Source organism: Triticum urartu, chromosome 7A (genome assembly GCF_056163025.1).
Source record: "Triticum urartu cultivar PI428250 chromosome 7A, HENAU_Tu73, whole genome shotgun sequence".
Classification (NCBI taxonomy): domain Eukaryota; kingdom Viridiplantae; phylum Streptophyta; class Magnoliopsida; order Poales; family Poaceae; genus Triticum; species Triticum urartu.
In genome coordinates, this window is record NC_141879.1 from 95,536,635 (window position 1) to 95,556,863 (window position 20,229).

Here is a 20,229-nt window from a genome sequence, read left to right on the forward strand (position 1 = left end):
TTGAGTAGCTCTACGCCATGTTCTTATTTGCCATGTTCAGGTCCTGTAACATGTTGTTTTGTTGCTCCGAAGAGGGCTATATGATCTGAAATTTCAGACAAGTGTTAATTTCACTAAGTCTGAGATCTGTTTTCCATTTGCGTTTTTTTCATGCTTGTTTGAACCTGTTAATGGATGATTTGGCCGTAGCTCAGTGCTAGACTTTTGTTAATCTTCTTGAATGCTTCCCTGCCATGTATTTTTTTGCCATGTTTAGATGTTGTAGCATGTTTATTTCATTGCATTTAGGTGCCTACTTGCTGTAAATCGCAGACCGGTGTCATATTTGAATCGCTTGTCATTTCCAAACCGTAACTCCGATTCCGGCGATATTTATATCGTTTTCAAGCGATTTCATCTCATCTTTCCAGTGGCACACTTGGAATTCCAAGTTAAGGCCAGGTTCATGCATTTCCTGTCATATCTTGCATATGCATCCCGCATCGCATCCCACATAGCATATCATCATTGCATCATATTGTTTGAGTTTGCACGTGGTTGATTGTATCCTTGTTGCTTGTTTGTCTTGTTTGGGTAGAGCCGGGAGAAGAGTTCGCTAACGAGGAGCCCGTTGAGTTTGCTTTCGAGGATCTAGTCAACTCTGACAGATTTGCAGGCAAGATGATCATACCCTCGAAATCACTACTATCTTTGCTATGCTAGTTTGCTCGCTCTTTTGCTACGCCAATGCTACGATGCCTACCTTTGTTTGCCAGCCTCCCGAATTGCCATGTCAAACCTCTAACCCACCATGTCCTAGCAAACCGTTGATTGGCTATGTTACCGCTTTGCTCGGCCCCTCTTATAGTGTTGCTAGTTGTAGGTGAAGATTGAAGGCCGTTCCTTGTTGGAACATTTATTTACTTGTTGGGATATCATTATATTGCCATGTTATCTTAATGCATCTATATACTTGGTAAAGGGTGGAAGGCTCGGCCTCTCGCCTAGTGTTTTGTTCCACTCTTGCCGCCCTAGTTTCCGTCATATCGGTGTTATGTTCCCGGATTTTGCATTCCTTACGCGGTTGGGTTATAATGGGAACCCCTTGATAGTTCGCCTTGATTAAAGCTTTTCCAGCAATGCCCAACCTTGGTTTTACCATTTTCCACCTAGCCTCTTTTCCCTTGGGTTTCCGGAGCCCGAGGGTCATCTTATTTTAGCCCCCCGGGCCAGTGCTCCTCTGAGTGTTGGTCCGAACCAGGCAGCCTGCGGGGCCACCTCAGGGAAACTCGAGGGTTGGTTTTACTCGTAGCTTGACCTATCTGAGTGTGCCCTGAGAACGAGATATGTGCAGCTTCTATCGGGATTTGTCGGCACATTCGGGCGGTGTTGCCGGTTTGGTTTTAACCTGTTGAAATGTCTTGAAGAACCGAGATACCGAGTCTGATCGGAACGTCTTGGGAGGAGGTCTATTCCTTCGTTGACCGTGAGAGCTTGTCATGGGCTAAGTTGGGACTCCCCTGCAGGGATTGAACTTTCGAAAGCCGTGCCCGCGGTTATGGGCAGATGGGAATTTGTTAATGTCCGGTTGTAGATAACTTGAACCTTAATTTAATTAAAATGAATCAACTGTGTGTGTTACCGTGATGGCCCCTTCTCGGCGGAGTCCGGGAAGTGGACACGGTGTTGGAGTAATGTTTGCGCAGGTTGCTCTCTAGTTTCTCGCTCGCGCTTTGCCTCCTCTTCTCGCTCTCTTTTGCGAATAAGTTAGCCACCATATATGCTAGTCGCTTGCTGCAGCTCCACATATATTTACCTTACCCTACCTATAAGCTCAAATAGTCTTGATCGCGAGGGTGCGAGATTGCTGAGTCCCTGTGGCTCACAGATTACTATTACACCAGATGTAGGTCCAGGTGATTCCGCTCCAGGTGACGCGTACGAGCTCAAGTGGGAGTTCGACGAGGACTCTCAGCGTTACTATGTTTCCTTTCCTAATGATCAGTAGTGGTGCCCTGTTGGGGGTGATCGGGACCATGTCGCTTGTTGGGTTATCTTTCATTTTGGCGCCGTAGTCGGGCCATGAGTGTTTGAATGATGTATGTTATTTATGTACTTGATTGACGTGGCGAGTGTAAGCCAACTATGTTATCCCTTTTCATTATCTTTATTACATGGGATGTTTGTGATGATTACCTGACTTGCGACATATGCCTTCAATGCGATTATGCCTCTAAGTCGTGCCTCGACACGTGGGAGATATAGTCGCATCGAGGGTGTTACAAGTTGGTATCAGAGCCTTCCCCGACCTTAGGAGCCCCATTGCTTGATCGTTTTTAGCGGCCGAGTTGTGTCTAGAAAAATTATTTTGAGTCATTTAGGAATTATATATCGGAGAGCTTAGGAATTATTTTTACTTCCCAGTCTCCTCATCGCTCTGGTAAGGCATCCTGACGTAGAGTTTTGACTCTTCTCTTCTCAAATTTCACTAAAAAATTTAGGATCACGCGGGTATCTTGGAATCGTTCCGATGGTTTTATGATGAGAACATTGTCTTGGTGCCTCCTGTCAGGGGTTTAGTGGAAGTGTCCCGGGGAGTTGAGCTCTGAGGTGTTGTCATCATAATTTTATCGTTGCAATTCTGGAATACTTGAGTTTAGTACGCCGACATCGAAAATCTCTTTTATGCAGTTCGTTGGTGAGATAACCTCGACGCCACCCAGTACTGGGGCGGGAGTTCGGGAGTATCGCCATAACTTGTATAACAGATGCTTTTCGAAGGTTGAGGTAGATGGTTTCCGAAGGTTTCTTGGTTATGTGTTGAAGGATGGATACAGCTGGATGTAGGATTTGCTAGATTTGGGTGAGATATTATGCTTCCCCTGTATCCCCAACACCTGATTGCATAACCGGAAAGGTTTGGGAGCTTCATAGGTGGGAATTCTCGTAGCTCTAGTTCTTCTTCCACGGATATTGGTTTGAGATTGGGATTTCTTACCGATTATTCGTTCTTGAGCCGTACCTTGTTGATTTATTTATCTACCTTCATTCTACGTGGCTTCGCAATTTATGGATATGTGACCATTTCAAGAGGAATGCATTCGTTCAATTTGTTCGGATGTGAAGACTTTATGTTGCGATTTTCTTTCCGTTGGATTCAGCTTCATTTATCTGTCTATGTGCTAACGGTGGTCAACCTCTTCAGGATGGCTCCCGCTAAGAGCACCAGTCAGAATCAGAATCAAGATCCGCCACCACCTCCACCTCCTCCGGAGGCATGGCAAGCTGTGATGGCCGCAACCAATGCAAACACACAGTTGATCATGCAAATTCTCCAAGAGGGCAATCAAGGCAGTCAAGGGAATCAAGGCAGCAATCAGAATCACTTTGCTACACTGAACCAGTTCCTTGCTAATGGGCCAAAGACGTTCAGCAATTGTGTTGAGGCATCCGATGCTGACGATTGGCTTGTGGATCTGTGTAAGCATTTTGAGTGCAGCAACGTCAGGCCTGAAGATTTCGTCAAGTTTGCTTCCTTCCAACTCAAAGATCAAGCTGCAGAATGGTTCCAGCAGTACAAGGATTCTAGAGGTGGACGTCTGATCACTTGGGATGAATTCCGTCAAGATTTCTGAGCTCATCACATCTCTCAGAGCGTGGTTGAAAGTAAGCGTGAGGAATTCCGCAACTTGAAGCAAGGCTCTTTGTCTGTCTATGACTACAACAAGTTGTTCCAGAAGCTCGCCCGTTTTGCCAAGCAGGACGTACCTGATGAGAAGAGCATGATATACCAGTTCAGGGGTGGCCTCAAAGAAGAAATTCAGCTCGCTCTTGTCCTCTTTGAGCCGTTGAGATACGATGAGTTCTACAACAAGTGCCAAGAAAAGGGTCACTATGCCAACAAGTGTTTCAACCAGAGGCGCCTTCCTCCTCCTCCTGTGAGATCGGCAAGTACAGCTGTGGTCAAGCATAACCCCAAGCACGCCAAGGTCAACTTAATGAACGCAGCTCAGGCAGAGGATTCATCAGATGTCATCATGGGTAACCTTCCTGTTAACGATGTTCCCGCAAAAGTTCTTTTTGACACTGGTGCATCGCATTGTTTCATGTTAAAGCCATTTTTTACCAAGCATGAGTTCTTTTCTTCTCATTTGGGTAAACAAATGGATATCGTTTCTCCTGGCAAACGTTTGAGTGCAAGTCTGGAGGTGCCAGATGTCACTATCACATTGGGCGACTACAAGTTCCTTTCTTCCCCAATGGTTCTTGGCAACTCGGATATTGATCTTATTCTCGGAATGGATTGGCTTTCTAAGCACAAGGCACATCTTGATTGTGCAGCCAGGCAGATTCAATTGACTCATTCGTCTGAGGATGTAATTGTCTTTGCTGCTCGGGATAATACCATCCGTCTGTTTTCTCTCAATGAGAAGGGTGAATTGGATGCTATCTCGCAAATTCCAGTCGTTTGCGAATATCAAGATGTCTTTCCAGAAGAGCTCCCAGGAATGCCTCCGCACCGGCCAGTAGAATTCGTTATTGATCTTGAGCCCGGTACGGAACCTGTGTGCAAACGTCCTTACAAGCTCGGACCTGAAGAGTTGAAGGAGCTAAAGAAGCAACTCGATGAGCAAGAGAGAATGGGTCTCATCCGGCCTAGTTCGTCTCCGTGGGGTTGTGGTGTTCTTTTTGTGAAGAAGAAGGATGGAACGGACCGACTTTGTGTTGATTACCGTCCATTGAACAAGAAGACCATCAAGAACAAATACCCACTTCCCAACATCAATGAGCTGTTCGAACAACTCAAAGGTGCTCAAGTATTCTCCAAGCTTGATCTCCGTATGGGTTATCATCAGATTCGTATCCGTGAGCAAGATATTCCCAAGACGGCTTTCAGGACAAGCTTTGGTTCTTATGAATACACTGTCATGTCTTTTGGCCTCGTCAACGCTCCTCCGACTTTCTCTCGCATGATGAACTTCATCTTCAACGCCTACACCAATGACTTCGTTTTGGTCTATCTCGACGACATTCTGGTTTTCTCGAAGAACAAGGAAGATCATGCCAAACACTTGCGTTTGGTTCTCGATAAGCTCAGGGAACATAAATTCTACACCAAGTTCTCCAAGTGTGAATTTTGGCTCGATGAGGTTCTTTATCTTGGTCATATCATCTCTGCCAAGGGCATTGCCGTGAATCCTGAGAAGGTGTCTGCAATTGTGAATTGGGAACCTCCTCAGAACGTGAAGCAACTCCGCAGTTTCCTCGGTCTCGCAAGCTATTGTCGAAGATTCGTTGAAAACTTTTCTAAGATCACGAAGCCTCTCTCTAATCTTCTTCAGAAGCACGTCAAGTACGTTTGGTCTCCGAAGTGTGATATTGCTTTCAACACTTTGAAAGAGAAATTGGTCACTGCTCCAGTTCTGACTCCGCCTGACGAATCCAAACCGTACGAGGTCTTTTGTGATGCCTCTCTCCAAGGTCTTGGCGCAGTATTGATGCAAGAGAAGAAAGTTGTTGCTTATACCTCTCGCCAGTTGAAGCCTAATGAGAAGAACTACCCCACTCATGATCTCGAGTTGGCGGCAGTTGTGCATGCTCTTTTGACTTGGAGACATCTTCTATTGGGAAGAAAAGTGGATATTTTCACTGATCACAAGAGTCTCAAGTACATCTTCACTCAGCCTAATCTCAACCTCAGGCAAACTCGATGGGTCTAAATGATTCAAGAGTATAATCCGAGTATCGAGTATACTCCAGGCAAGGCCAATGTGATTGCTGACGCTTTGAGCAGGAAAGCTTATTGCAACAGTCTGATTCTAAAGCCTTATCAACCCGAGCTTTGTGAAGCTTTCCGCAAACTTAATCTGCAAGTTGTTCCTCAAGGTTTCCTCGCCAACCTTCAAGTCTCTCCTACCTTGGAAGACCAGATTCGCCAAGCCCAGCTTCTTGATGCTATGGTGAAGAAGGTGAAGATTGGGATTGCTAAGAGTCAACCCAAGTACAAGTGCTACCGCCTTGATGACAAGGATACTCTCTTCTTCGAGGATCGAATTGTTGTACCCAAAGGTGAACTTCGTAAAGTGATTATGAACGAGGCTCACAATTCTCTCCTCTCCATCCACCCTGGGAGTACGAAGATGTATCAGGGCCTCAAGCAAGCTTATTGGTGGACTCGAATGAAGCGCGAGATCGCTCAATTCGTGAATGAATGTGATGTCTGCAGAAGAGTGAAGGCAGAACACCAAAGGCCAGCAGGTCTCCTCCAACCTCTTGCCTTTCCAGAATGGAAGTTTGACCACATTGAAATGGACTTCGTGACTGGGTTTCCAAAGTCCAAGCGTGGCAATGATGCTATATTTGTTGTCATCGACAAACTCACCAAAGTGGCTCACTTTCTGCCTATCAAAGAGTCGATCACTGCAGCTCAATTGGCGGAACTCTATACCTCTCGAATTGTCTCTCTACACGGTATCCCTCAAGTGATATCTTCAGACCGTGGCAGCATCTTTACCTCCAAGTTTTGGGATTCTTTTCATAAGGCCATGGGCACCAACATCCGCTTCAGCACAGCTTTCCATCCTCAAACAAGCGGTCAAGTCGAGCATGTCAACCAGATTCTTGAAGATATGCTCAGGGCTTGTGTGATCTCCTTCGGCATGAAGTGGGAGGATTGTCTTCCTTATGCTGAATTCTCCTACAACAACAGTTTTCAAGCAAGTTCGGGCAAGGCCCCATTTGAAATTCTATATGGCAGGAAGTGTCGTACCCCTCTCAACTGGTCTGAAACCGGTGAACGTCAGCTTTGGGGCAATGACTTAATCACAGAAGCAGAGGAAATGTGCAAAGTCATTCGTGATAACCTCAAAGCAGCCCAATCCCGCCAGAAGAGCTACTATGATAGTAAGCACCGTGATTTGGCTTTCGATATCGGAGATCATGTTTACCTCCGCGTCTCTCCTATGAAAGGTACTCGTCGCTTCGGTATCAAAGGGAAGCTTGCCCCTAGATACGTGGGACCTTTCAAGATTATCAGCAAGAGAGGCGACCTCGCCTATCAACTCGAGCTTCCTTCAAACTTTGCAAATGTTCATGATGTGTTCCATGTCTCTCAGCTTCGGAAGTGCTTCAAGACTGCTGACCGCACAGTCAACTTCGAGGACATTGAGCTCCAAGAAAATCTCTCCTATCGTGAGCACCCAGTTGCTATTCTTAAAGAGACTGAACGCAAGACTTGCAACAAGTCAATCAAATTTCTCAAAGTCAAGTGGTCACACCATTCCGACCGTGAAGCTACCTGGGAACGCGAGGATCACCTCCGTTCTGAGTACCCGGCGTTCTTTCAGTCCTAGATCTCGGGACGAGATCCTTTCGTAGTGGTGGAGTGTTGTAACACCCCGGATATAACTTTCCCAATTTGTACTCCGACTCTTGCCGTTTCCGGCGTTAAGTTATTTGATTTTCTCGGGTTCGAGTCTTTGTCTTCGTGTGTTGTTATCGTTGTCATGCATCTCATATCATGTCATCATGTGCATTGCATTTGCATACGTGTTCATCTCATGCATTCGAGCATTTTCCCCGTTGTCCGTTTTGCATACCGGCGCTTCGTTCTCCTCTGGTGGTCATTCTAGCTTTCTTTCGTGTGTGGGTATTAAACATTTCCGGATTGGACCGAGACTTGTCAAGCGGCCTAGGTTTACTACCGGTAGACCGCCTGTCAAGTTTCGTATCATTTGGACTTCGTTTGATACTCCAACGGTTAACCGAGGGACCGAAAAGGCCTTGTGTGTGTTGCAGCCCAGCACCCCTCTTCTTTTGGCCCAAAACCCACCAAACTCTGCTCCATCATCTAGATCGTTCGATCATGATCGCGTGGCCGCCGCACCTCATTTGGACTCTCCTAGCTCCCTCTATGCCTATATATACCTCCCCCATTCCAAATCTCGGATCCCCTCTCTCTGAACCCTAAAAAAAGATCCCCTCGCTGCCGAACGTGTCCGGACGGGGCCCGACAACGTCCGCCCGCCACCGCCGCCCAACCTCGTTCTGCCACGTGGCGGGGCGCGTGCACACATCGCCGCCGGCCCGGGCAGGCCCGCACCGGGCCCTCCAAGCCCATCGGGTGCCGCCGCCCTTCGCCCGCCGCCCGGATCCCTCGCCGCGCCACCGCGGGACCGCGCCGGCCGCTGCCCCGTGCTCGCCGGTCGCCGCGCTCCTCCGCCTCGGGGCCCTCGTCGCCGGCCATCGCCCCGGCCGCCGCGCCGCCGCAAGGCCCCGCCGCCGCCCCGCTCCGGCCGGCCTCCTCCAACTCCGGCCTCCTCCTCCCCTCACTCCGGCGGTTCTTGCTACAGTAACTCCGGCGAACATCGAAGAACGTGCCAGATCTGAGATCTAAAATCTCGAGGGTTGACATTTTGCCTGAAACCCTAGTTCATATGCTCCTGTTCATCGCATCGTAACTTTGCATCCGTAGCTCCGATTCATTCATATAGCATATCAAAATGTTCATCTCAGAGAGTACATCATTTCATTCCATTGCATCATTTTCATTTGAGTTCATCTTGATGCCCGAAATGCTGTTAGAAGAGGGCTACTTGAGTTAATTGTCAGATCTGCTACTCCATCTTAGGCATTTGTCATTTCTGCCATGATTAATGTGTGTGTGATATGCCCATGAGCTCTACATATGCTTTGTTAAGGGTTTTGTCATCTTTCCAGAGGTGCAACCCATGTATTTTTTGTGATGTGTGTGGTGACTAGTGCAAGCTTGCAAAGTGAGGCACTCGGTAACTCCGTTTTCAGGGACTTGGTAATTTCACTAAGTCCTGGGATTGTTTAGTTCATGATGCCACATGTTCGTGTTGTTTCCTAGTGATCCGTGCCTCTTTTGAGGATGATCAGTAAAGGAGTTTTGTCATTATTGTAGTGCTCTATCCATCCATGTATTTGTTTGCAATTATGGAGCACCCTAGCTTCAGTCAATCGAGCTCTACTTTTGCTTCGTTGTGAATCTGGGCAGATTGTCAACTTGTTTGCAATTTTGCCGGAGATGTTGTAGTTGATCCGTGCATGCTATGCTATTGTTCTTGCCACGTATAGCTTGCATTTTGTGCCTTCTTAGTGGATGTATGCTTGTCTTTCCATGACTTGCACCGTAGTGAGTGCATCGAGCTCGTAAACATGCCTACTTGAGTTAAGTTTCAGCATGTGTCAGTTTTCACTAAGTCTGAAAACTGATTATGTTTTTGCTATGTTCGTGTGCTTGTTAGTATATTTTCGGATCCCTTTTGGCTCAAGGTCACTAAGGGACTTTTGTTAAGCTTGTTGAGTAGCTCCATGCCATGTTCTTATTTGCCATGTTCAGGTCCTGTAACATGTTGTTTTGTTGCTCCGAAGAGGGCTATATGATCTGAAATTTCAGACAAGTGTTAATTTCACTAAGTCTGAGATCTGTTTTCCATTTGTGTTTTTGTCATGCTTGTTTGAACCTGTTAATGGATGATTTGGCCGTAGCTCAGTGCTAGAATTTTGTTAAGCATCTTGAATGCTTCCCTGCCATGTATTTTTTTGCCATGTTTGGATGTTGTAGCATGTTTATTTCATTGCATTTAGGTGCCTACTTGCTGTAAATCGCAGACCGGTGTCATATTTGAATCGCTTGCCATTTCCAAACCGTAACTCCGATTCCGGCGATCTTTATATCGTTTTCAAGCGATTTCATCTCATATTTCCAGTGGCATACTTGGAATTCCAAGTTGAGGGCAGGTTCATGCATTTCCTGTCATATCTTGCATATGCATCCCGCATCGCATCCCGCATAGCATATCGTCATTGCATCATATTGTTTGAGTTTGCATGTGGTTGATTGTATCCTTGTTGCTTGTTTGTCTTGTTTGGGTAGAGCTGGGAGACGAGTTCGCTAACGAGGAGCCCGTTGAGTTTGCTTTCGAGGATCCAGTCAACTCTGACAGCTTTGCAGGCAAGATGATCATACCCTCGAAATCACTACTATCTTTGCTATGCTAGTTTGCTCGCTCTTTTGCTATGCCAATGCTACGATGCCTACCTTTGTTTGTCAGCCTCCCGAATTGCCATGTCAAATCTCTAACCCACCATGTCCTAGCAAACCGTTGATTGGCTATGTTACCGCTTTGCTCAGCCCCTCTTATAGCGTTGCTAGTTGCAGGTGAAGATTGAAGGCCGTTCCTTGTTGGAACATTTATTTACTTGTTGGGATATCATTATATTGCCATGTTATCTTAATGCATCTATATACTTGGTAAAGGGTGGAAGGCTCGGCCTCTCGCCTAGTGTTTTGTTCCACTCTTGCCGCCCTAGTTTCCGTCATATCGGTGTTATGTTCCCGGATTTTGCGTTCCTTACGCGGTTGGTGTTGGAAATATGCCCTAGAGGCAATAATAAATTGATTATTATTATATTTCGTTGTTCATGATAATCGTTTATTATCCATGCTAGAATTGTATTGATAGGAAACTCAGATACATGTGTGGATACATAGACAACACCATGTCCCTAGTAAGCCTCTAGTTGACTAGCTCATTGATCAATAGATGGTTACGGTTTCCTGACCATGGACATTGGATGTCGTTGATAACGGGATCACATCATTAGGAGAATGATGTGATGGACAAGACCCAATCCTAAGCCTAGCACAAAGATCGTGTAGTTCGTATGCTAAAGCTTTTCTAATGTCAAGTATCATTTCCTTAGACCATGAGATTGTGCAACTCTCGGATACCGTAGGAATACTTTGGGTGTGCCAAACGTCACAACATAACTGGGTGGCTATAAAGGTACACTACAGGTATCTCCGAAAGTGTCTGTTGGGTTGGCACGAATCGAGACTGGGATTTGTCACTCCGTGTGACGGAGAGGTATCTCTGGGCCCACTCGGTAGGACATCATCATAATGTGCATAATGTGATCAAGGAGTTGATCACAGGATGATGTGTTACGGAACGAGTAAAGAGACTTGCCAGTAACGAGATTGAACAAGGTATCGGGATACCGACGATCGAATCTCGGGCAAGTACAATACCTCTAGACAAAGGGAATTTAATACGGGATTGATCGAATCCTCGACATCGTGGTTCATCCGATGAGATCATCGTGGAACATGTGGGAACCAACATGGGTATCCAGATCCCGCTGTTGGTTATTGACCAGAGAACGTCTCGGTCATGTCTGCATGATTCTCGAACCCGTAGGGTCTACACACTTAAGGTTCGATGACGCTAGGGTTATAAAGGAAGTTTGTATTTGGTTACCGAATGTTGTTCGGAGTCCCAGATGAGATCCCGGACGTCACGAGGAGTTCCGGAATGGTCCGGAGGTAAAGATTTATATATGGGAAGTCCTGTTTTGGTCACCGGAAAAGTTTCGGGTTTTATCGGTAACGTACCGGGACCACCGGGAGGGTCCCTGGGGTCCACCAAGTGGGGCCACCAGCCCCGGAGGCTTGCATGGGCCAAGAGTGGTAAGGGACCAGCCCCTGAATGGGCTGGTGTGCCTCCCACAAGGCCCAAAGGCGCAGCTTGGAGGAGAAGGGGAAACCCTAGGCTCAGATGGGCCTAAGGCCCACCCTAGGGGGCGCCCCCCTCTCCCCCTCTTGGCCGCCCCCCCTTTTCCCATCTAGGGCTGCCGCCCCCCTAGGGGTGGGAACCCTAGAGGGGGCGCACCCTCCTCCCCTCCTCCTATAAATAGTGGGGTTTTGGGCTGCCCAACACACGCGATTTGATCTCTCCCTGGTGCAGCCCTACCTCTCTCCTCCTCGTCTCTTGCGGTGCTTGGCGAAGCCCTGCTGGAGTACCACGCTCCTCCACCACCACCACGCCGTTGTGCTGCTGCTGGATGGAGTCTTCTTCAACCTCTCCCTCTCTCCTTGCTGGATCAAGGCATGGGAGACGTCACCGGGCTGTACGTGTGTTGAACGCGGAGGTGCCATCCGTTCGGCACTAGGATCTCCGGTGATTTGGATCATGACGAGTACGACTCCTTCAACCCCGTTCTCTTGAACGCTTCCGCATAGCGATCTACAAGGGTATGTAGATGCACTCTCTTTCCCCTCGTTGCTGGTTTCTCCATAAGATAGATCTTGGTGACACGTAGGAAAATTTTGAATTTCTGCTACGTTCCCCAACAGTTGGGTTATAATGGGAACCCCTTGATAGTTCGCCTTGATTAAAGCTTTTCCAGCAATGCCCAACCTTGGTTTTACCATTTGCCACCTAGCCTCTTTTCCCTTGGGTTTCCGGAGCCCGAGGGTCATCTTATTTTAGCCCCCCGGGACAGTGCTCCTCTGAGTGTTGGTCCGAACCAGGCAGCCTGCGGGGCCACCTCGGGGAAACTCGAGGGTTGGTTTTACTCGTAGCTTGACCTATCTGAGTGTGCCCTGAGAACGAGATATGTGCAGCTCCTATCGGGATTTGTCGGCACATTCGGGTGGTGTTGCTGGTTTAGTTTTAACCTGTCGAAATGTCTTGAAGAACCGAGATACCGAGTCTGATCGGAACGTCTTGGGAGGAGGTCTATTCCTTCGTTGACCGTGAGAGCTTGTCATGGGCTAAGTTGGGACTCCCCTGCAGGGATTGAACTTTCGAAAGCCGTGCCCGCGGTTATGGGCAGATGGGAATTTGTTAATGTCCGGTTGTAGATAACTTGAACCTTAATTTAATTAAAATGAATCAACCGTGTGTGTTACCGTGATGGCCCCTTCTCGGCGGAGTCTGGGAAGTGGAAACGGTGTTGGAGTAATGTTTGCGCAGGTTGCTCTCTAGTTTCTCGCTCGCGCTTTGCCTCCTCTTCTCGCTCTCTTTTGCGAATAAGTTAGCCACCATATATGCTAGTCGCTTGCTGCAGCTCCACATATATTTACCTTACCCTACCTATAAGCTCAAATAGTCTTGATCGCGAGGGTGCGAGATTGCTGAGTCCCTGTGGCTCACAGATTACTATTACACCAGATGCAGGTCCAGGTGATTCCGCTCCAGGTGACGCGTACGAGCTCAAGTGGGAGTTCGACGAGGACTCTCAGCGTTACTATGTTTCCTTTCCTGATGATCAGTAGTGGTGCCCTGTTGGGGGTGATCGGGACCATGTCGCTTGTTGGGTTATCTTTCATTTTGGCGCCGTAGTCGGGCCATGAGTTTTTGAATGATGTATGTTATTTATGTACTTGATTGACGTGGCGAGTGTAAGCCAACTATGTTATCCCTTTTCATTATCTTTATTATATGGGATGTTTGTGATGATTACCTGACTTGCGACATATGCCTTCAATGCGATTATGCCTCTAAGTCGTGCCTCGACACGTGGGAGATATAGTCGCATCGAGGGTGTTACAGCCGCAGAATGCTGTTCTGGAATCCATATCTTGCTTGGAGAAGAGTGCTATGTTGTTGTGTTTGTGTTCCCTCGTTCGGTTTGTATGTCTATATAGCAGCCAGGAGCAATAAGGATGGGGTGCAAGAACAGTTCAAACCAATTTGTTTGAGTGTCTTTTTTCTCATTTCAGAGGGAATGTTTCAGTGTTGTTAGTTAGGTGACAGCGACACACAGGCGTGAGGAGCAAAGACTAATCCTTTTGTCTATATAGGAATCCCCGTGCTTTTTGTAATGAGGAAGAAGCACCATGCTTTGATCAGGTCCTGGCGGCTATTAGTACCAAACCGGATATAGATCTTAATTAATTATATGCTCTCTCGTGCAATGACCTGGTCGACTTTCAAACAAGCTTCCACGGCTTTGCACATGGGTCTTAATCGTTCCACATGCGTCTTAATCATTCTACAAACGCGGGCGGTATAGGTAATACGTAACAAAGTTGACAAACGTGACACATTCAAATATTCCATGGGCACGTCAAGGATATAGACCCGCCAACTTTCCTATAATCGCATGTACTCAAAGATGTAACTTCGCCTGTTTTCAAATAAAGTTCCAAGAGACTTTTTCTTCAAAAAATAAATTTACAAGGGCAAAGACTGGTTTTGCTGATCCGTTTCTCCAGCTATTACATTATATAAATCCAGTAATTCGAGCCGACATAGTGTGATGTGGTCGCCTCTCTAAGCTCGTCTCATGGTTTTCAATTCTTTCACTGAGAAAGCCAACTAACAAGTATTTAAAGAGAACACACATTTATGGAAAACATAGGTCCGAGAATGGATATTGGGACGTTACATAGACATCATCAATCATATCATAGTGCACATAACAAAGCATGTAAAACCAAGCTCATGTTCTCCTACTTTTGTAGGCATGTATTAGTATGTAGTTGAACTTGCTTATGTATAAGAACAAGAGCTTGCCCAGCATCTATAGTCCTACCCTCCCATGTCACGGTGATCATAGTTTAAACAAAGGGTAATTAAGGCGTCATTTTGTGAGACAACCGTACCAACACATTAACACTTCGTGAATACATGGAAACATCAAATCACAACACTCCCCATTGATATCCCGGTCACCCTCGGGGTCACTTTTGAGGCTATAATAGGTACATACCACACTTGCAGGTACTATCCAGACACATTGGCGTCATGAAAACTTATATGGTTAATATATGATACCACATTACTTGGGCCCTATTAGTAGACATTAAGCATAACAAAGTTGTATCAAAACCCTATAATCTTAGCACTACTATATGATTGGCATCGTCAAATTCCCATCCACGTGCCTACAACAGATTACTTGCATATGGATGGAAGAAACATGATGGAGATGAGAGGAAAAGAGTTGATGGCGGTGGAACTCCCTCTTAGTGTGCAGAATCAACCTCTCGACAACCCTCCTAGACGAGGATTAGCGATGGTGTCGACCGTCAAGTGTCAGGATAATATGGCATAAATTTCGTGGAACTTAGAACGCCAAGAGAAATTGATAGACGGAAGGAGTTGATGGGAGACAACCATTGGATCCCCACGCGGGTGGCTCACACAACCTCCTCCATAGCCAGCGTGAGGAGTGGGGCATTAAGGTCAATGATACTCAAATCGGAAGAGACATACCGAGGACGAGGTAAGGGTGGGGGATAATCCATCATTACAAAAGGAATGTGAAACTGAATTTTATTAAACTATTTTTCATGTGTATTAGATTATTATTTTCACCCGCCAAAGAATCCTATCTGGAGCAATAGAATTAAAATGGACATGGGCGCTCAGAACAATTAATTGACAAACGCAAAAATAAGGATCTTGAAGTTTGGACCCAAGGACAACAAGGCATAAAAATTTTGATATCACAAAGGAAATCGTGCAAACTACAATGTAAATCTAAATTAACTTCAATGTACTAACACGAGCATTTTGGACATTAGCAGCCATTCATGAATTCGGTGATTTTGGCCCAGCTAAGAAAATTTGATCGTGTTTATTTCTTTTCACTTCCAGTTTAGAAACGTTTTCATCCAGAAAGAAAGGTTCCGGAGATTTGATCATTCGTTCTCCCTTAATCTATTTCATGTCGATATGATCCGTGGTTTTCTCATTAATTCATTTTTCGTAAAAGTTTGTGAATAAACCTCTCCTTAGCAAAGAATCGTATTTTATTCCAGTATAACATTTCCTGTGATGATGTACAAAATTAAAGTGTTTCTTCTACATTTTCTTATGCCAACCACATGAATACATAAATTATGTGTATAATACAAAGAATATGAGCTTAAGATGTATCTGCAACAAAGTCTTGTATCACAGTCCGTACCGCGATAGGAATTCTCACTGAGTGGGTACTTCCGTCTGACCATGTCAAGCTCCCAAAAGTGTATCCTCCTTGTACTCTCTGCCTTGTTGTGAATGCCACCATAAACGTCACGCTTTTACTAGTGCTTTGGGTGAAATTTATCACAGATGGCTCTACGGACACGTCTATCCCCGCTGGAGCTTCAACCACTAAATGATATGTTGCTTCCGCTGGCCCAATGTTAGTCACGGTGCGCCGAAGCATGACACGGTCCTTGAGGTCTGGCACGGCAATTGACGAGAGGTTGAGATTGAGGTAGTAGGACTCACAGCCGCCTAAATATCCAAGGGTGCAGTTGAAAAACTTGTTGTACTCCCTTGCATCAACGTCGTAAACCAAGCCAGGGTCAACGGCTCTATTTGGGTCAATGTGTCCACCACCAAAGTCGAAGGGGTCGGCTAGTTTCCTTGGGACTGGTTCTGCTTGAATTGGCATGCCAAAACGATCGGTCACAGATGCTTCAACCAATGCCAAGGAATCATCAAGTTAGTCATATATTCAAATGAGTTATTTTGACGTATTTTGGTTATTACTTTTCTACCTGTGGTGACGATGGCCGATTTGATCATGGCAGGTGACCACTGAGGGTGAACCGACTTGAGCATCGCAGTCACTGCGGAGACATGTGGGCACGCCATTGATGTCACAGAATAGAACACGTAGGAGCCTCGCACCGCTGCCAATATGTTGACGCCAAGAGCAGTAATGTCGGGCTGTCAAAACATTAATTTTTATCATGAATTAGGTATGTAAGTCTTCAATTCTGAAAAACTAGATAGGCTAGATAGCAAACAAACAGTGACAAACATTCAACTATTTGCCTTAAGTTGATAATGATATACACCTTCAGTATGCCAGGGAACAATAGGCTTGGACCTCTGGACGAGAACGAGGCGACCCTCGGGGACAAGACCCCATTTCCAACAACACTTACAGCCGGAGACACCTTCACCACCGGATTCCTAGACACATGACAAACATGAATTAGTTCATGTATAAGGAGATGGCAAACTGACTGTTCAAATATGTTCACACTGCAGTTTCCAACAATTCGACAAATTTTCACTCAGTCATGTCCCAGTAGGAGAAAATTCGATGTGCGATCTCGAAATCCACCAGAGCGCAAGGCATAAATCCCTCGCACCCGACCAGGCTGTCAAGATTGTTGGCGGTATATTGTGCGAAGATGAGGCCCTTCGCACCAGACTCAATAGTATAATTGATGGCATAAGGGAGTATTAACTGGGGCGACCACCGCGATGCCTCTTCTGGTGCATAACAAAGGACGGTTTTTCCCGTGACATTGCCCAAGGCCAGTGATTCCGGGTCGCAGCTGCTCAAAAGTTTTAAAATTGAACATGGTTTTGTCCTAAAGCGCGGCATATTACTATTAATCAAATGTCGTCAAGAGACTGGTTTCTTTCATTACCTCCCAGCATAAACAAGGGCCTGAGAGCCGCTGTTATTTATAGCTGCATTGTAATTTAGAGCTTGTCCCTGCGTTTGAAATTGATCACAAATTAAAGGAGGAGCAATCCATTTATTTTCCCCGGGTTGGTTTGAACGTCACTTTCGTGCTCAGAGAGTCAAAAGGTTATTATTTAGTAAAATTATAGGGAAAAGCCTGATTGACCAATCCTCCACATTCATGCTATCTTATATGAACTAATTCAGGATTGGAGCACGTCTTATCCAATAACATTTTCACCTGTTCTCCTTAATATTTTCCATGGGGTTTTTCTATCCCTTGAGAAGGGCAAGGTAACACTTCCCTGTAATATTTCTTAAGAGATGGAAAATATAAGAAATGATTTACATACTTTTTTAAAACAAAGGAGTGAAATAGTTTGGTACGTACCACCAGCTTTTCTTTGTTCCCAAGCAATATTAAGGTCGGAAAAGACCGGTCAATCGTGCTAGCGGCCACCGTCGTAACCCATGGCACGGCATTCGTCACCGTCTGTGGCACAGGGCCATCATTCCCTCCGGCGAACACGATAGAGATCCCTCTTTGCACAGCATGCAACGTCCCAGAGTACTCCTGACCAACCCCTCCAACAGAGAGCGACAAGACGTCAACCCCATCATGTATAGCGTCATCAATGGCAGCAAGGACCGCCGTGTCAGGGCAACCCTCATCCACCCAGCACACCTTGTAGATACCAAGTCGTGCACGTGGTGCTCCGCCACGTGCCACACCCATGCCTAGGCCTCCATAGCTGACGCCCTGCACTTCCCCACCGGCGATAGTTGAGGCGACGTGTGTGCCATGGCCATTGAGGTCCCTAGGTGACTTGTAGTCGATCTTTAGTGACTCGGCACTGATGCCACGGCCATACCACCGCGCACCGATGATCTTTCTGTTGCAACTAGTGGTGTTGAACTTCTCGCCACTCTGGCATTTTCCTTTCCACCGTGCCGGCACGGGGCCATAGCCGTTGTCATCAAAGCTTCGTGATTCAGGCCATATGCCTATAAAGAAGCATTTACATCCATGCGGTTAATTGATTCCTGGCCTTGGGATTTCTCATGTTTTGGATTTAAGCTTAAGGATGGGATTACAAACCTGTATCGATCACACCCACAATGACATCTTCACCATACTTTGCTCTTTTGAGGAGCCCCGGTTGTTGTGGCGGTTGATTATAGTCAAGGCCAAGGAAATCCCAGCTCCGAGTTGTGTGCGTTTTGTGAAAAATATTAGTGTTCACAGAGACAACTTCAGGAAATTCTACATTCATAGTATGTTGATTAGTTCATTTCGATCATGCAAGTTGATATAAAGATAGCAAGCTCATGCCACCTCAGGACTGACAATTAATAATCATACTCCAAACAAATATGATTGTGTAAATGGCAATGATGATGGAGAGTCTGGGGGCTTAACCCCGTCTTATAAAAAAAAGGGTTGACAATTACTTACTTGCGATTGCCACAGCTTGAGATTTTGTTAGCATAGCCGCGAACCCAGAAAATCCATGCTTGTAACTGTAAACTATCGACCTCATGGCTTCATCTTTGTTGTTTCAAGTAAAACAAATGGGAGATGAGCAAATCAGGACTGTTTCCTGCTAATAATACGCTTACGATGCGACATGAACTCATATCCAGTAGTACCTCCCAAAAACAGGTGTTAGCATGTCATGGTGCGACGCGATGACCACGGACGGGTCATCGTGTTTCTTCTCCCCCATATACACAATGTAGAGCTGAAATTTCAACAAAAAATGTTCTCAGTAAAAAGATTGGAAAGAAGCTAAGCTAAATGCTGCGAGAAGAGGAATTGAGCATGGATCTTACTTTGCTCGACGCACTGGCTGAAAGAGGCAGCAGCGTCACCAGCAGTAGCAGAGCGCCGCAGAATGCTGTTCTGGAATCCATATCTGGCTTCGAGAAGAGTGTTCCCTCGATCGCTTCTCCCTGTGTGTATATATAGCAGCCAGGAACAAGAACAAGCATGGAGGCACAAGAACAGTTCAGACGAATTTGTCTGCGAGCTGTTTCCTTCCCTTTTAAGGGATTGTTTGTGTTGCTACTTGCTAGGTGACACACACGTCCGCAAGGAAGACCATATATAGATCCTTGTCTGTATACAAAGCACCGTGCCTTTTCCATCAGAGAAGAAGCACCGTGCTTTGATCAGGTCTGCCAGGATTAAACAGCTAACCGGATATAAATATTCTGGTGTCTGACGTAATGACCTGATCATCGTCTTTCAAACAATTTTCCGCAGTAAGTTGGGCATGAAACAGGATGGGCCGCTTTGATGCCAGGACAATCATTTTAGGTTTTTTAGGCTTATGCCCTTGGTTGGTTCCCACTACTCTTAGATTTCGGACCTACACAGTTTTACCCTTGTTTCAATATAAAACCATTTTTTCTTTTCGATTTGAACTCAATTTCATCAATTCTGAAGTTGCTACCCACATGTGTGATGTGGTCTGTTAGACCATTGCTTAGGGCATCTCCAATGCAGACTCCTACTCGGGCCTCAAATGTCTGAACCGGATGGTTCAGACACTTTAGACCTCCAATGTGGACTCCTACCAAAATCACTCAGTCTATCCCCAAATCGAGAGGCGGGATCGGGGAGTCTAGGCATCGTCATGTCCCATTACTACATCTTGAACCCAGCAACCACCTCCTTGACCCCTCCTTTTTTTTTCCAGACGTCCTCCCTCCCTCCCCCCCCCCCCCCCCCTAATGCCACCCGGGCCTTGCCGAACCTCCGCCACTCCACCTCTGAATGCACTGCGACCCAATCAGCATCCAGAGCTCACAGCCACTAACCACCATTTGTTGATCATGCGCCCAACAACTTCGCCTCGCCACCCAATCTTGTCTGCAAGTCTCGCCTTGCCGTTGCAATCATTCAAGCAGAAGGAATCGCTCCATAAGGCCATAAATCACCTAAGTTGCGGTTGTCTTCCTCGCCTCCGGTCGAGCATCGCCATGGTTAGGTCCCAGCGCCCCTCTGTCCAT

General features: G+C 46.3%; 1 protein-coding gene across 2 annotated transcripts; it reads right to left on the reverse strand.

The window, feature by feature from the left end:
- Nucleotides 1-15,529: 15,529 nt before the first annotated feature.
- Nucleotides 15,530-20,005, reverse strand: LOC125520319 (subtilisin-like protease SBT3.8). 2 transcript variants are annotated; one of them, XM_048685213.2, is made up of 10 exons: nucleotides 19,048-20,005; nucleotides 18,865-18,956; nucleotides 18,671-18,768; nucleotides 18,314-18,478; nucleotides 17,606-18,219; nucleotides 17,177-17,244; nucleotides 16,814-17,080; nucleotides 16,592-16,709; nucleotides 16,289-16,460; nucleotides 15,530-16,205 (listed from the first exon to the last, which is right to left on the reverse strand). In XM_048685213.2, exons 1-10 carry the CDS (start codon nucleotides 19,360-19,362, stop codon nucleotides 15,667-15,669), a joined length of 2,448 nt encoding a protein of 815 aa, XP_048541170.1. In that variant the 5' UTR covers nucleotides 19,363-20,005; the 3' UTR covers nucleotides 15,530-15,666. The 2 variants fall into 2 exon arrangements, with proteins under 2 accessions (XP_048541170.1, XP_087392856.1); XM_087536730.1 differs by having other exon boundaries at nucleotides 15,531-16,205; nucleotides 18,671-18,763.
- Between the last annotated feature and the right edge of the window lie 224 nt (nucleotides 20,006-20,229).